Here is a 17,398-nt window from a genome sequence, read left to right on the forward strand (position 1 = left end):
AACACCAGCCTGACACCCCCCCCCCCTCCAACACCAGCCTGACACCCCCCCCCCCTCCAACACCAGCCTGACACCCCCCCCCTCCAACACCAGCCTGACACCCCCCCCCCTCCAACACCAGCCTGACACCCCCCCCCCCTCCAACACCAGCCTGACACCCCCCCCCCCTCCAACACCAGCCTGACACCCCCCCCCTCCAACACCAGCCTGACACCCCCCCCCCTCCAACACCAGCCTGACACCCCCCCCCCTCCAACACCAGCCTGACACCCCCCCCCCCCTCCAACACCAGCCTGACACCCCCCCCCTCCAACACCAGCCTGACACCCCCCCCCCCCCTCCAACACCAGCCTGACACACCCCCCCCCCTCCAACACCAGCCTGACACCCCCCCCCCTCCAACACCAGCCTGACACCCCCCCCCCCCCCCCTCCAACACCAGCCTGACACCCCCCCCCCTCCAACACCAGCCTGACACCCCCCCCCTCCAACACCAGCCTGACACCCCCCCCCCTACAACACCAGCCTGACACCCCCCCCCTCCAACACCTGCCTGACACCCCCCCCCTCCAACACCAGCCTGACACACCCCCCCCCCCTCCAACACCAGCCTGACAACGCCCCCTCCAACACAAACTAGATTTCTCGGGTTGACAGCGGTAGCAGACTTTGCTGTTTAACCACTTCAGCCCTGGATGGTTTTACCCCCCTTCATGACCACACCATTTTTTTGCGATACGACACTGCGTTACTTTAACCGACCAATTGCCGTGCGACGCTGTACCCAAATAAAAATAAAAACACCCCCCCCCCTCCAACACCAGCCTGACACCCCCCCCCTCCAACACCAGCCTGACACCCCCCCCCCCTCCAACACCAGCCTGACACCCCCCCCCCTCCAACACCAGCCTGACACCCCCCCCCCCCTCCAACACCAGCCTGACACCCCCCCCCCCTCCAACACCAGCCTGACACCCCCCCCCCCCTCCAACACCAGCCTGACACCCCCCCCCTCCAACACCAGCCTGACACCCCCCCCTCCAACACCAGCCTGACACCCCCCCCCCTCCAACACCAGCCTGACACCCCCCCCCCTCCAACACCAGCCTGACACCCCCCCCTCCAACACCAGCCTGACACCCCCCCCCTCCAACACCAGCCTGACACCCCCCCCCTCCAACACCAGCCTGACACCCCCCCCCCTCCAACACCAGCCTGACACCCCCCCCCCCCTCTAACACCAGCCTGACACCCCCCCCTCTAACACCAGCCTGACACCCCCCCCCCCTCTAACACCAGCCTGACACCCCCCCCCCTCTAACACCAGCCTGACACCCCCCCCCTCTAACACCAGCCTGACACCCCCCCCCCTCCAACACCAGCCTGACACCCCCCCCCCCTCCAACACCAGCCTGACACCCCCCCCCCTCCAACACCAGCCTGACACCCCCCCCCCCTCTAACACCAGCCTGACACCCCCCCCCCCCTCTAACACCAGCCTGACACCCCCCCCCTCTAACACCAGCCTGACACCCCCCCCCCCTCTAACACCAGCCTGACACCCCCCCCCCCCTCTAACACCAGCCTGACACCCCCCCCCCTCTAACACCAGCCTGACACCCCCCCCCCCTCCAACACCAGCCTGACACCCCCCCCCCCCTCAAACACCAGCCTGACACCCCCCCCCCCTCCAACACCAGCCTGACACCCCCCCCCTCCAACACCAGTCCTTTTTTTCCCACAAATAGAGCTTTCTTTTGGAATCGGCCCCGGAGGTTACCGATATTGCCGATTATTTGGGGAAAGTGCTTGTACCGGAGTGATGCCTGGCCAAATCGGGCCAAAGTAGTGCAGGAACTACTTTGAAGTCGGTGCAACTTCAAGTTGCACAGATATGAACGGTACTCATTGGAAATAATGGGGAACGACTTGTCTTGCGACTTTGCAGTCCAAAATCGCAGGACAAGTCGCACAAAGTGTGAGAGGGGCCTAAATGTCAGCTACACTTGTTGTAGCTGCTGACTTTTAATAAAAACACAAAAGCCAGCGGAACTCCGCTTTAAGGGGGTAAATCTTTCCGGTCCAGAAGCGGTTAAAAAGAATAGGGGGGCAAGATGTCAGTCGCATGACAAATCGCACAAGTGCGCATGGAGCCTAGGGGGCCCATTGTGTTGCGGTAATGCAGTCTAGGGGGCCCATTGTGTTGTGGTAATGCAGTCTAGGGGGCCTATTGTGTTGCGGTAATGCAGTCTAGGAGGCCCGTTGTGTTGCGGTAATGCAGTCTAGGGAGCCCATTGCGTTGCGGTAATGCAGTTTAGGGGGCCCATTGTGTTGCGGTAATGCAGTCTAGGGGGCCCATTGCGTTGCGGTAATGCAGTCTAGGGGGCCCATTGTGTTGCGGTAATGCAGTCTAGGGGGCCCATTGTGTTGCGGTAATGCAGTCTAGGGGGCCCATTGTGTTGCGGTAATGCAGTCTAGGGGGCCCATTGTGTTGCGGTAATGCAGTCTAGGGGGCCCATTGTGTTGCGGTAATGCAGTCTAGGGGGCCCATTGTGTTGCGGTAATGCAGTCTAGGGGGCCCATTGTGTTGCGGTAATGCAGTCTAGGGGGCCTATTGTGTTGCGGTAATGCAGTCTAGGAGGCCCGTTGTGTTGCGGTAATGCAGTCTAGGGAGCCCATTGCGTTGCGGTAATGCAGTTTAGGGGGCCCATTGTGTTGCGGTAATGCAGTCTAGGGGGCCCATTGCGTTGCGGTAATGCAGTCTAGGGGGCCCATTGTGTTGCGGTAATGCAGTCTAGGGGGCCCATTGTGTTGCGGTAATGCAGTCTAGGGGGCCCATTGTGTTGCGGTAATGCAGTCTAGGGGGACCATTGTGTTGCGGTAATGCAGTCTAGGGGGCCCATTGTATTGCGGTAATGCAGTCTAGGGGGCCCATTGTGTTGCGGTAATGCAGTCTAGGGAGCCCATTGCGTTGCGGTAATGCAGTCTAGGGGGCCCATTGTGTTGCGGTAATGCAGTCTAGGGGGCCCATTGTGTTGCGGTAATGCAGTCTAGGGGGCCCATTGTGTTGCGGTAATGCAGTCTAGGGGGCCCATTGTGTTGCGGTAATGCAGTCTAGGGGGCCTATTGTGTTGTGGTAATGCAGTCTAGGGGGCCTATTGTGTTGCGGTAATGCAGTCTAGGAGGCCCGTTGTGTTGCGGTAATGCAGTCTAGGGAGCCCATTGCGTTGCGGTAATGCAGTTTAGGGGGCCCATTGTGTTGCGGTAATGCAGTCTAGGGGGCCCATTGCGTTGCGGTAATGCAGTCTAGGGGGCCCATTGTGTTGCGGTAATGCAGTCTAGGGGGCCCATTGTGTTGCGGTAATGCAGTCTAGGGGGCCCATTGTGTTGCGGTAATGCAGTCTAGGGGGCCCATTGTGTTGCGGTAATGCAGTCTAGGGGGCCCATTGTGTTGCGGTAATGCAGTCTAGGGGGCCCATTGTGTTGCGGTAATGCAGTCTAGGGGGCCCATTGTGTTGCGGTAATGCAGTCTAGGGGGACCATTGTGTTGCGGTAATGCAGTCTAGGGGGCCCATTGTGTTGCGGTAATGCAGTCTAGGGGGCCCATTGTGTTGCGGTAATGCAGTCTAGGGAGCCCATTGCGTTGCGGTAATGCAGTCTAGGGGGCCCATTGTGTTGCGGTAATGCAGTCTAGGGGGCCCATTGTGTTGCGGTAATGCAGTCTAGGGGGCCCATTGTGTTGCGGTAATGCAGTCTAGGGGGCCCATTGTGTTGCGGTAATGCAGTCTAGGGGGCCCATTGTGTTGCGGTAATGCAGTCTAGGGGGCCCATTGTGTTGCGGTAATGCAGTCTAGGGGGCCCATTGTGTTGCAGTAATGCAGTCTAGGGGGCCCATTGTGTTGTGGTAATGCAGTCTAGGGGGCCTATTGTGTTGCGGTAATGCAGTCTAGGAGGCCCATTGTGTTGCGGTAATGCAGTCTAAGGGGCCCATTGCGGTAATGCAGTCTAGGGGGCCTATTGTGTTGCGGTAATGCAGTCTAGGGGGCCCATTGTGTTGCGGTAATGCAGTCTAGGGGGCCCATTGTGTTGCAGTAATGCAGTCTAGGGGGCCCATTGTGTTGTGGTAATGCAGTCTAGGGGGCCTATTGTGTTGCGGTAATGCAGTCTAGGAGGCCCATTGTGTTGCGGTAATGCAGTCTAAGGGGCCCATTGCGGTAATGCAGTCTAGGGGGCCTATTGTGTTGTGGTAATGCAGTCTAGGGGGCCCATGTGTTGTGGTAATGCAGTCTAGGGGGCCCATGTGTTGTGGTAATGCAGTCTAGGGGGCCCATGTGTTGCGGTAATGCAGTCTAGGGGGCCTATTGTGTTGCGGTAATGCAGTCTAGGGGGCCTATTGTGTTGCGGTAATGCAGTCTAGGGAGCCCATTGTGTTGCGGTAATGCAGTCTAGGGGGCCCATTGTGTTGCGGTAATGCAGTCTAGGGGGCCTATTGTGTTGCGGTAATGCAGTCTAGGGAGCCCATTGCGTTGCGGTAATGCAGTCTAGGGAGCCCATTGCGTTGCGGTAATGCAGTCTAGGGGGCCTATTGTGTTGCGGTAATGCAGCAAAACCTGTGTTGCGATGCGATTCCTTTTGATTGGCATTTCAGTTCACCGGTGTTGCAATGAGCTACAACACAGACCGTGCATTGTGGTTCAAAATTTTGCCCGCTTTCAAATTTTTTTTTTTTTTTTTTTGGATATTTTGGTGCCTTGGCAGACCGTTATTTGCAACTTTACGCAAGTTAAGACCCCCTCCAGCATGTAAATGGGCCCTCAGTCCTCGTTATTAGGAAAGTTGATCTATAAGGTGTGGTTGTATTAAGGTGGCGGTAGCGTTGGACAGTGGCGCTTTGTATGTCGCACAGTGGCTGGATGTTGTCCCGGACTGTTTGAGTAACCGGAAGAAATTCCAGGAAATGACGATCCGTCTGCTAAAGTTTTCCCAAAGCTGCGTCTTTTTTTGTTTTTTCCTTTTCCCTTCTGTAACGTCCCGTCTCCCCTCCTGCTAGGACAATGAATCCGGAGGAGTCTAAAGTTACACTTTAATTTCCTGAAAATCCAGGCAGTGTACTTTCACCCCCCCCCCCCCCCCCCCGGGGGCGGTGCAGGTGTCTGTCCGCAGTCTCCGATTCCGTGAGTCATGTTTCAGAAGTTACCTTTCTAGGTGCCGGCAGCTCAGATTTAACCCTTTCCTCTCTCTCTCTCTCTCTGTCCCTGCAGGCCAGTCTCAGGATGGAGTTCAGGAACGGGGGGCCGCAGCTGCTGGATCCCGGCTTCCAACAGCAGCTGGAGGACTCCAGAGAGCAGCTGAAGCGTGAGATCCAGAGGGAGCTGAAGATTAAAGAGGGGGCGGAGAACCTGCGCAAGGTGTCCACGGACAAAAAACATCAGAGCCATGTGGAGAGCCAGCTGAAGACTTCCAACCGCCGCTTACAGGAGCTGCACCGTCAACTGCAGGATCTTAACGGGAGGATCGTCATTATGGAGAAGGATGCCAAAGCAGGCACGGGGCGGTGGGGTTTGGGTAAACAGAAGCATGTACCAGAGCCATCTTAACGAATGGGCATGCTGGGCAATTGCCCGGGGGCCCCACTTGCCCAGGGGGCCCCACCTGCCCAGTGACCTAGCCAAGCATTAGTCCCGATTCCTTTGTGCATCCCGCAGGTGGCAAGCAGGGCCCCAGTGCACTGCATTGCCCGGGACCCTTTAATGCTCTTAAGATGGCACTGGCCTGTTCGCTGCTATTGCTAACCGATCCTTCTGAGAATGCCAGGTGCCTGGCTGTCGGGCTAACCCTGGCTTCAGTACTTCAGAGTTCATGGCTATTAATTTAGGAATCCTCATTTTACTCTTATGCTGGCCATACACTATACGAAAAATCGTTTAGTCATTTTAGAAAAAAACGAACACTCGGCCGTGAGAGCAAACGATCGTGCGGCACGTCATGTAATGACCGATAAATCGTTCAATGGATCGGCGGATCGATCCCCGCTGAGCAAAACTGAGTCTGCCGGGTGCAAAGCCCGTGTGAAAGGACCCCAAGCTTGTTTTGGGTCAGCAAAAATGCTGAAACAAGAGACAGCCAGGCATCTAGCATTTTCAGAAGGAAAGCTGCCCCATTATTCTTCTCAGTACAGGTGTCCTTCAAAGAGGGCTCTGCCTTCATTATAAAGGAAACCTGTGTGAGACGCCTCAGATAGAAGCTGTTCTCTGACTTAAGAGCTGTAGCCTTGCTCTTGGGTAGGAAGGCCAGACCTGCAGTGATTGACGTCGCTACCCAGGGACCAGTATACTACCCGGGAGCCAGTATACTACCCGGGAGCCAGTATACTACCCGGGAGCCAGTATACTACCCGGGGGCCAGTATTACTACCCGGGGACCAGTATTACTACCCGGGGACCAGTATTACTACCCGGGGACCAGTATTACTACCCGGGGACCAGTATTACTACCCGGGGGCCAGTATACTACCCGGGGACCAGTATTACTACCCGGGGACCAGTATTACTACCCGGGGACCAGTATTACTACCCGGGGACCAGTATTACTACCCGGGGGCCAGTATTACTACCCGGGGGGCCAGTATTACTACCCGGGGGACCAGTATTACTACCCGGGGGACCAGTATTACTACCCGGGGGACCAGTATTACTACCCGGGGGACCAGTATTACTACCCGGGGGACCAGTATTACTACCCGGGGGACCAGTATTACTACCCGGGGGACCAGTATTACTACCCGGGGGACCAGTATTACTACCCGGGGGACCAGTATTACTACCCGGGGGACCAGTATTACTACCCGGGGGACCAGTATTACTACCCAGGGGGCCAGTTTACTACCCAGGGGGCCAGTTTACTACCCAGGGGACCAGTATGCTACCCGGGGACCAGTATACTACCCAGGGGAGAGAATGGAGCAAAAGCCTACCTACATCCGTGATATCTGGGACCTCCTCCCTTTAGGAGAAGGGTAGGTAAACTTCCCCCCCCCCCCCGGCTGTTGTGGAACTACAAGTTCCATGAGACCTTGCAAGCATGGCCCTTATGGGCATTTTGGGACTTGTAGTTCCACAACAGCCTGGCGGGCTGAAAGTTGCCCAGTCCTATTTTAGGACCTGCAAATGTTTTAAAGTGGTTGTAAAGCCTCAAGGTTTTCACCTTAAAGTGGAGTTACACTCAAAAGTGCAGCTTCTGCTTATCTGTCAACCCCCCCCCCCCCCCTCCGGTGCCACATTTGGTACCCTGTCCCCACTTAAGTAGGACCTCGCTGTGGCGAGGTACGTCAGAGCTTCGGCCCCCTCCTCCTCCCTATGCTTCCTGGCCAATTACTGAGTGCAGCGTGCTTCATGCATGCGCAGTAGGGACCCGGCCGTGAAGCCACATAGGTAGGTAGGGTTCCCTTACCGGCAATGGCGGCGGCAGCACGTCAGAATTTCGGCCCCCTCCTTCCCCATCACCAGGCCATTTAGAAAGTGCAGCGTGCATTGCGCATGCGCAGTAGGGAATTGGCTTTGAAGGGCTTCACTGCCTGTTTCCCTTACAGGCAATGGCAGCGGCGGAAGCAGCACCCAAGAGCGATGGAAACATCGGCTGCAGTGCCGACATCGATGGACTCCAGGACAGGTAAGTGTCCTAATATTAAAAGTCAGCTGCTGACTTTAAGTTTTTGGGGTCGATCTGCTCCAGCAATGTGCACGAGCGCATCGGCTCCAGCTGCTGTCTCTAGTCTCATTGGACAAATTGATAGCAGCGGGAGCCAATGGCGTGGCCGAGACCCACTGTCTGTGTCAATGGACACAACAGTGGGACTCTGGAGCGAACCCGCACAGGTGCCCCCAGGGAAAAGCGGCTTTCCGTGGGGGTACCTGATGAAGAGGAGGGGCCTGGAGTGCCAGTGGGGTACCCCAGAAATAGGATCGGGGCTGCTCTGTGCAAAACTATTTCACAGAACAGGTATAACGTGTCTGTTATTTTTATTTAAAAAAAAAATAGGTTTACAACCCATTTTAAGGCTTTTCCTGGTCAACGGCTCGCTCGGTGGTGAAGTCAGAACCAGGATGACCACTACTGGGCTGCCGTCCTGCTGACTTCACTACCTAGTGAGCCTCTACTAGCAATGGCGGCGGAAGCACCCGACAGCCGATGGAAACATTGGCTGGGGTGCTGACATCGCTGGATTCCAGGACAGGTAAGTGTCCTAATTCAGCAGCTACAGTATGTGTAGCTGCTGGCTTTTATAATTTGGGGGGGGGGGGGGGTAGAACTCCACTTTAAGGTAAAAAATGTTGAAGCAGTATTGCACCCCCCCCTTAAATTTACCCGAGTCGCCACTTGATTCAGTGCCGTGCCCATCTGTAGCTGTTCAGCTGTTCTTACAGGCATTGCTGGGGCAGCGAGAGCCATTGGCTGCTGCTGCTGTCAGTCATATTCTGTGAGGTGGGGGCGGGGCTGAGCCATGTTGTCTATGGATGCAGGTAGCATGGCTGGGGATCCAGCCTGCATGAGTGACCCCATAGCAAGCAGCTTGCTATGGGGACACTTGCAGAAGAGGAGGAGGAGCCAGGAGCGCCATTGTGGGACCCCAGTAATGGAGGTTCAAGGCTGCTCTGTGCAGTTCCATTGCACAGAGCACATAAGTAGAACATGTTTTTTATTAAAAATAAAAATAATACTTTACAATCACTCTAACCTCTCATGAGAGATGTCACTATAGGGCCACCATTGCTGCCTTCCTTCTAAATGTGATAGCTGACTGGCTACTTTCCTGACCTTCTGGTTTAACCACTTCTGGACCAGAAGGATTTGCCCCCTTAATGACCAGGCCAAATTTTGTGATTTGGCACTGCGTTAATTTAACTGACAATTGCGCGGTCGTGCGACACTGTACCCAAAAATAATTGATGTCCTTTTTTTTCCCAAAAATAGAGCTTTCTTTTGGTGGTATTTGATCACCTGTGCGGTTTTTTAATTTTTTTATTTTTTGCGCTATAAACAAAGAGCGACAATTCTGAAAAAAAATATATATATATATATATTTATGGTTTGCGCAAAAGTTATTGCGTCTACTAACTAGGGGAAAGATTTGTGTCATTTTTATTGTGTTTTTTTTTTTTACTAGTAATGGTGGCGATCTGCGACAGACAGATCGGACTCTTATGCCCCGTACACACGTGCAGATTATCTGCAGACTTTTGTCTGCAGACTTACCAAAACCATATAATATGAGGTCAAACCTAAACACTTTCAATTTATATGCAATCCGGCAGGCCCTTGCACTACATAGAAAAGGTAAGTCTGCAGACAAAAGTCTGCAGATAATCTGCACGTGTGTATGGGGCATTAACTGACGTTTTTGACACTTTTTGGGGGTACCAGTGACATTACTACAGTAATCAGTGCTATAAATATGCACTGTTACTGTATAAATGACACTGGCAGGGAAGGGGTTAACAGTGTGGGTGATCAAGGGGTTAAATGTGAGCCTAGGGGAGTGATTCTAACTGTATGGGGGCGTGGCTTGTGAAATGACCATAGAGACCTGCGTTCCTATATAGAAGGATCACAGGCGCTCTGTGATCATTTCAGGGAGAAGAACGGTCAGCTGTGTTTACAATAGCTGACCGGTGTTCTCTCTCAGCGGGGAACGATCGCGGGTGGCCGGTGGCAATTGCCCCGTGCATGGGAGTCCCCACTGCCTGCCCCGTGCATGGGAGTCCCCACTGCCATATGGGGGCGGGAGCGAGCCGCCCCTAGCTGCAGGCGCGACGGACATATACCTATGTCGGTTTGCACAGGAGCGGCTGCCTGTCGCGGTATAACGGGGAACGATCGCGGGTGTCAGGCGGCAATCAGTGCCGTTTTCCCTGTGCATCGGAGTCCCCGCTGATGAGTGGGGGCGGGAGTGGGCCACCGGTGGCGCACACTCGCCCCCTAGCTGCAGGCGCGCGACCGACATATGCCTATGTCGCTTTGCGCAGGAGCAGCTGCCTGCCGCAGTATAATGGGGAACGATCGTTGGTGGCAGGCGGCAATCAGTGCCGCTTTCCCCGTGCATTGGAGTCCCCACTGATGAGTGGGCCACCGGTGGCACGCACTCGCCCCCTAGCTGCAGGTGCGCGACCATTGTAGCCCTACGTCAGTTCGTGCAGGAGGGCCGCCCTGCCGCAGTATATATGCGCTGGGCGGTCCGGAACCGGTTAGGAATTGACTAATATCCTGCCCACTATCAGGGATCTTCAAACTACGGCCCTCCAGCTGTTGTGGAACTACACATCCCATGAGGCATTGTAAAACTCTGACATGACTAGGCATGATGGGAATTGTAGTTCCTGAACAACTGGAGGGCCGTAGTTTGGGGACCCCTGCTGGATGGTTGTCTTGGCCCCCTGACAGCCTCCTTCCTTCAAGAAGAATCCCCCCCCCCCCCCCAAAAAAAAAAGTTTCCTTGATTTCAAGCTTTTTTAGTTGTCACAAACGCAGGAAAGATGCCAAAATCTGTATTTGTGGGGTGCTTTTTTCAGAATAATGACATCACCAGATACAGCCAGGCAATTAGCATTTTCAGACTGAGGTCAGCAATGAAGGGCTCTGTATTTCTCAATATATTTCCTTTAAACAGTAAATTGATTGATTGTGTGTGATTGTAGATGGCACGGTGTCCCCAGACTTCTGTATGTTCGATCAGAGCCAAGACCCGAAGCAGCGCAGGGTGGAAGCCTTAAAGAGACAGTTACACATTGAACACAAGGTGAAGCAAGGAGCAGAAAATATCATTCAGATGTTCTCCAGCGGAACTTTTAAAGTGAGTAACAAGACCAGTGCTGTATCTTTTTATTTTAATCTATTTGACATACAATACATAAACTAGTATGAGACTGTTTCTTGGTGGTAAATGAGCTGAAAGCTCAACTCCAGGCTAACATCTAAATACACAGATAAAATACATGGTGAGAGCTGTATTACCTGCCATAGGAGTTGTATTTCTGTCCATCCAGTCCTGATAATCACACAGCTCTGACTCACAAATGTCTGTGATTGGACAGTGAAAAGGAAATGCAGCAGACTGAAGATTGGCTAACCTCTCTGTCACTCTGCTCTCCCCTGCTATCAGCATGATGCTTGCACTGCAGCACAACTGCTTCCTTGTGCGGGGACTGCATGAGAATAATGCCAAGTCACATGCTTGCATTTAAAGATTTTATAAATTCATATTCATTAAAATTTATGATATTAATTAAAAAGTCGAATTATAATAGTTATATATAAAAATAAAATATTTATTTTTTAAAAACTAATTTTCGTTTTAGGTTTTTCGTCCAAGTGTATCCTGCATTTTCGATTTCGGCACTAAAATTTCCTAATTTACTAAAATGAATAAAGTAGTGTACCTCAGTAATACGTATGTAGGGCGCCCCAGTAATACGTATGTAGGGCGCCCCAGTAATACGTATGTAGGACGCCCCAGTAATACGTATGTAGGGCGCCCCAGTGATACGTATGTAGGGCGCCCCAGTAATACGTATGTAGGGCGCCCCAGTAATACTTATGTAGGGCGCCCCAGTAATACGAATGTAGGGCGCCCCAGTAATACGAATGTAGGGCGCCCCAGTAATACAAATGTAATGCACCCCAGTAATACGAATGTAGGGTGCCCAAGTAATACGACTGTAGTGCGCGCCTCGGTAACACGACTGTAGCGCGCGCCTCGGTAACACGTCTGTAGTGCCCCCCCGTAACACGACTGTAGCGCCCCCCCGTAACACGACTGTAGCGCTCCCCCCGTAACATGACTACATGACTGTAGCGCCCCCTACCCCCCCGAGTACCACAACTGTAGCGTGCCCCCCAGTAATACGACTGTAGCGCGCCCCCGTATTACGAGGGCGTGCTACATTTGTATTACTGAGGTGCACTACTTTATTCATTTTAGTAAATTAGGAAGTTTTAGTGCCAAAATTGAAAATGCAGGATACACTTGAACGAAAACCTAAAACTAAAATCATGTAACTGGGGGGCGGCGCCACAGTCGTGTAACTGGGGGGCGGCGCCACAGTCGTGTAACTGGGGGGCGGCGCCACAGTCGTGTAACTGGGGGGCGGCGCCACAGTCGTGTAACTGGGGGGCGGCGCCACAGTCGTGTAACTGGGGGGCGGCGCCACAGTCGTGTAACTGGGGGGCGGCGCCACAGTCGTGTAACCGGGGGCAGCGCCACAGTCGTGTAACCGGGGGGCGTCGCCACAGTCCTAAAACTGAGGCAGCAGACTTTGTGAAAACTTTGGCCACGGCTGTACATTAGGGAACCAACACTTCTGGGAATCCTTTTTTGCAAACAAAGTCAAAGAGTTCTCAAATGTCTCCTGCAGTATCATTGGATGTTTAATAAATTAGAGAGCACAATATACAAAAAGCATCTCTAGTGCTTACTTGTAGAGGATTTGCTGCTTGTACGTTGTGCTCTCTGAATTTAATGAACACCTGTCCATGCCACAGGACTCATTTTGAGGACTACCCGTCTTTGTTTTCTTGCTGATAATGGGACCTGGGAAGTGTTTATCCCCTGCGTCCATCACTTCTGCTCAGTGTTTCCTCCTGACAACCTTCACGTTAGGCAACCAGTTGTTTGTGGTTTTGCTTTGTTTTGTTTTTTAACAGGAAATCTTACTCCATTTCCTCCATCCACACACTCAATGTGGATAGGAGAATTCTCACTCCGCTGTATTCTGACAGTGCATAGATTTCCCTGCCATCAGAATGCACCGATCAGCACTGCAGGCTACAGCTGGCGGCGCTGATTGAGCTGGAAAAATCTGACAGGGTGGTTTACAGACGTCGATCCATAGAACTTCTTCTGTTCAACCACAGTGCCCCATATATGGATGGAAATTCGGCCAGTCCCTACTGAATAGGCCAAATTTTGATTCATGTATGGCTGGCTTTAGTACTTTGTCCTGTAGAGATGTGTAGGTCAGTGGGAGGAACCATTGAGTGCAGTGGGGGAATTGGTTATTATCCATGTGCACTTGGAGTCAGTAAAGCTGCAGACCTTGCCCCAAGAACCATTCTCCACAAGGAAAATCTCAATAGGGATCTATTGGGACTTTTAAGGTGCATGAATGGTATAGGAATCCAATTGAAGGAGAAAAACGCAATTTAATATAAAATCCGTAAATCTTTTTATTGTAAAAACATAACGCATTTAAAACCCATATAAAAGTACAAAAAGGCACTTGTGATAGTCGGCTCTACGCGTTTCACCATGATAATATAGCTTCCTCAGGAGACTTACGAACCAATAATACAAGTGATGTTTTCAAGATTACTCAATTTGTGCTATCTGTTGGTGGAAGGCTGTAGGTCAGGGATCCTCAAACTACGGCCCTCTAGCTGTTGCGCAACTACACATCCCATGAGGCATTGCAAAACTGACATTCACAGACATGACTAGGCATGATGGGCATTGTAGTTCCTAAACAACTGGAGGGCCATAGTATGAAGACCCCTGCTGTAGGTGAAAAAGTCACCAACGGAGAAAGCCCATCAAAGCATGTGGTAGGTCATAGAGGGAAAATGACACCAGCATAAAAAAAAACCCAGTAGTGGGATGATTCTGGATTCAGTGGTGATGGTTCAGATGATTTATTAACGTTTTCCACTAGATCCTCATCACTCAAAAGAGTAGTTGGAAGAGCTTTTATAGCGACTGAACCTCATCAAGAGGGGTATAATGTCCAAAGCTGATAAAGTCCCTGAACCTTGGGCTTCAGATCCAGCTGACTGGATGAAGCCAATAGCAGCCACAGTTAGTCCTTCCACTAAGCAATCTCGGAATTATCCACAAGCATACCTGAAGTTGAGTAGTCCCCAAATGAGTCCTTTTGCGTTGATGGATGTTCATTGAATTCGGAGAGCACGTTGTACATGCAGCACAAACCTTCTAAGTAAGCACTAGAGGTGTGAAACATGTTGAAGGTTCCTTCTAGTAGGCTGCTATTATAATGTGCTCTCTGCATTTTATAAACTCTCATGTGACAAGAGGACTCCTTGTGTTTGCTGATAATGACTCCCAGAAGGGTCCGTTACCCTGCGTACTTGCTGGGGATTTCTCATGCATGGAGCAGTGTTCTGGTGGTGTGCTCAGGGAAAAGTTAAGCAGTTACTTGTCTTTTTTTCCCATTATATTGAATAGTTAAAACCCCAATTTTTTTTTCTTTCCGGTCTTAAAAACCCAACAGGAAGCGAGGGGGAATGCTCTCTTTGGCCCCTTTCACACCAGCGGACTGATCGGGTCGGCCTGTCAGTTTTTCAGGCGGACCCATTCGGACCACCAATTGTCCTCTATGGGGCGGCGGATGTCAGAGGACATGTGTCCGCAGAAACCCGCTGGGCATCCGATCTGACAAAATCTACTGAAAACGGACGTATGTCGATACATATGCCATCCGTCCAGTGGGTCGGATGGAAATGGACATGCAGTCCGTTTCTATCCAATTGCTCCATAGAGGAGAGCGGGCTGTGTCCGTGTTTGCTCTGCAAAGGGGAGCAGACACAGACCTGTCATCCGCCTGCTCAGTGAGGATCCCCCCCCCCCCTGCTATGCAGGTGGATCCCGCTTGGACAGATCCGCCCTATGTGAAAGGGGCCTGAGACAGTTAAAGTTTTACTTAACCCAAAACAGTATAATGCAGTAAAGCATGCTTGTTATACGCACTGTGGAACCTTAGGGGTTAATCCTCTGCATAGTGTAAAAAGGCTGTTTGATCCTGTCGTTGATCCTCCTCCCCCCCCCCTCTTCTTCCACTGCCCCCAATCCATCTCCTGATAGTACAGCGCCTTGGGGGCAATCTGCACATACTCAGTTTGGTGTGTATTGCTAGATAGGTTTTTTGTTTTTGAACGGGTGCATGTAATGGGCACAGGGTCAATCAGCACTGTTCAGACAGAGGGTCGGGGGTCATACAGCCTCATCGGACAGTCAGAGGAGAATGAAAACTCCTCCTACAAGCTTTAACCATGCTTGGCCGGACACTGAAAGAAGTCACAAGACTGCTATATACTGCTGATGAGAAAAGGTATTTAGCAGTCTATATTTACTAAAGTAATTTCATTTCCATGTTCTGTGTACTGTGGGAGACCAGATATAGTGAATGCAGGCTCCTGGGGAGGCCAAATATAGTGAATGCAGGCTCCTGGGGAGACCAGATATAGTGAATGCAGGCTCCTGGGGAGACCAGATATAGTGAATGCAGGCTCCTGGGGAGACCAGATATAGTGAATGCAGGCTCCTGGGGAGACCAGATATAGTGAATGCAGGATCTCGGGGAGACCAGATATAGTGAATGCAGGCTCCTGGGGAGACCAGATATAGTGAATGCAGGCTCCTGGGGAGAGCAGATATAGTGAATGCAGGCTCCTGGGGAGACCAGATATAGTGAATGCAGGCTCCTGGGGAGACCAGATATAGTGAATGCAGGCTCCTGGGGAGACCAGATATAGTGAATGCAGGCTCCTGGAGAGACCAGATATAGTGAATGCAGGCTCCTGGGCAGACCAGATATAGTGAATGCAGGCTCCTGGGGAGACCAGATATAGTGAATGCAGGCTCCTGGGGAGACCAGATACAGTGAATGCAGGCTCCTGGGGAGACCAGATACAGTGAATGCAGGCTCCTGGGGAGAGCAGATATAGTGACTGCAGGCTCCTGGGGAGACCAGATACAGTGACTGCAGGCTCCTGGGGAGACCAGATATAGTGACTGCAGGCTCCGGGGGAGAGCAGGTATAGTGACTGCAGGCTCCTGGGGAGACCAGATATTAGTGAATGCAGGCTCCCGGGGAGACCAGATATTAGTGAATGCAGGCTCCCGGGGGGAGAGCAGATACAGTGAACGCAGGCTCCCGGGGGGAGAGCAGATACAGTGAACGCAGGCTCCCGGGGGGAGAGCAGATACAGTGAACGCAGGCTCCCGGGGGGAGAGCAGATACAGTGAACGCAGGCTCCTGGGTTTAGTAACACTTTAACAGATCACCAGGACTCCACATGGATCAGTCTGAAGAGTATTACACAGTAACTCGATGCCTACATTTCTGGTTTACTCTAGGGGGACTGATGAAGCCTACCAGTAGTGTGTGATTGGGAGCTGAAATGCGTGCATTCTATCGGCTTGTGTCAGGGTTTGCTGGTCCATGAGCAGTTTCATGAATTTTAGGCCTCATGCACACCATGCACACTGGACGTTCTCAAAACGCCAGTAGAAAGCTGTAGCTGTAGAAGGCGTATTTCTGCTTTTTTGCAGTAGGGTTTATCAGCGTTTTTTTAGCTTTTTTTTTTTTTTTAAGCTGTAGCATTTTTTAGCTTTTTTTTTTTTTCAGCAAAACTTTACTCCCACAAAAGCTAATGGCCCATAAACGTTGGTAAATGTCGAATAGCCGTGTTTTTTTTTTTTTGTCTTTTTTTAGCTTTTTATGTAGCAGAAAACAAATTGGCCTAAAATGTTAAACTTTTGTTTTTGAAATTTTGTTTTTTGGGAATCTTATATAGCAGAATGTGGAAAAAAAAAAAAAAAAAAAAAAATATATATATATATATATATATATATATATATATATATATATATATATATATATATATATATATATATATATATATATATAATTTTTTTTTTTAAATTGTCGCTCTTTTTTTGTTTATAGCACAAAAAATAATCGCACAGGTGATCAAATACCACCAAAAGAAAGCTCTATTTGTGGGAAAAAAAGGACATCCATTGTGGGGTACAGTGTCGCACGACCGCGCAATTGTCCATTAAAGTAACGCAGTGCCGAATCGCAAAATATGGCCTGGTCATAAGGGGGCAAATCTTCCGGTCCAGAAGTGGTTAAAAAGTGGTTCGCCCTCTTCCCCCCAGTTTGTTTCTGAGTTATTTGTTTTTTTAGGAAGGGGTGTTGTAGCAAGTATAGGTTTTTATCAGTGCCCATTCCTGATTCTCCAATCCTTGCCATCCTTTGCCCTGCCCCCTCCCTTCCTGCAGCTTCCTGGGGCACATCACATGCAGGACCACTAACTACCCGCCATGTGAGCGTGTGCATGTGCAGTGGGGAGACAGTTGTGGTTCCCTAGGAAGCCACACCCAGATTCTGTAGCTAAGATAGCGGCACCAGGGACCTACAGTGGTAAGAGGAACTGGCTACTGGAAGACCGTGCTGGACTCCACTGGTAAGAACCTGATTTGTTAAAGTCTGCAGCTTAAGATAAAAATCAAATCCGCTTTAAATATATTATATAACAAATATTTATCATGTGTCGGTTTAGCCAAAGTCCCCACTTAATGTGGTTGTAAAGGCAGAAGGTTTTTTTT

General features: G+C 51.3%; 1 protein-coding gene across 2 annotated transcripts in view; it reads left to right on the forward strand.

Moving 5' to 3' along the window:
• Window positions 1-17,398, forward strand: part of PKN3 (protein kinase N3) — a 129,933-nt gene that overhangs the window by 50,100 nt on the left and 62,435 nt on the right. Inside the window, exons 1-3 of one of the 2 annotated variants that reach the window (XM_082263795.1) lie at window positions 5,036-5,108; window positions 5,262-5,544; window positions 10,692-10,846. In XM_082263795.1, coding sequence (XP_082119921.1) covers window positions 5,274-5,544; window positions 10,692-10,846 — 426 coding nt within the window. In that variant the 5' untranslated portion in view covers window positions 5,036-5,108; window positions 5,262-5,273. Of the gene's footprint in view, window positions 1-5,035; window positions 5,109-5,261; window positions 5,545-10,691; window positions 10,847-17,398 lie in introns of those variants that run through there. The other variant, XM_082263794.1, reaches the window with a different exon arrangement.

This window comes from Pelophylax lessonae (genome assembly GCF_965119305.1).
Source record: "Pelophylax lessonae genome assembly, chromosome: 7".
In the NCBI taxonomy this organism is placed as follows: Eukaryota; Metazoa; Chordata; class Amphibia; order Anura; family Ranidae; genus Pelophylax; species Pelophylax lessonae.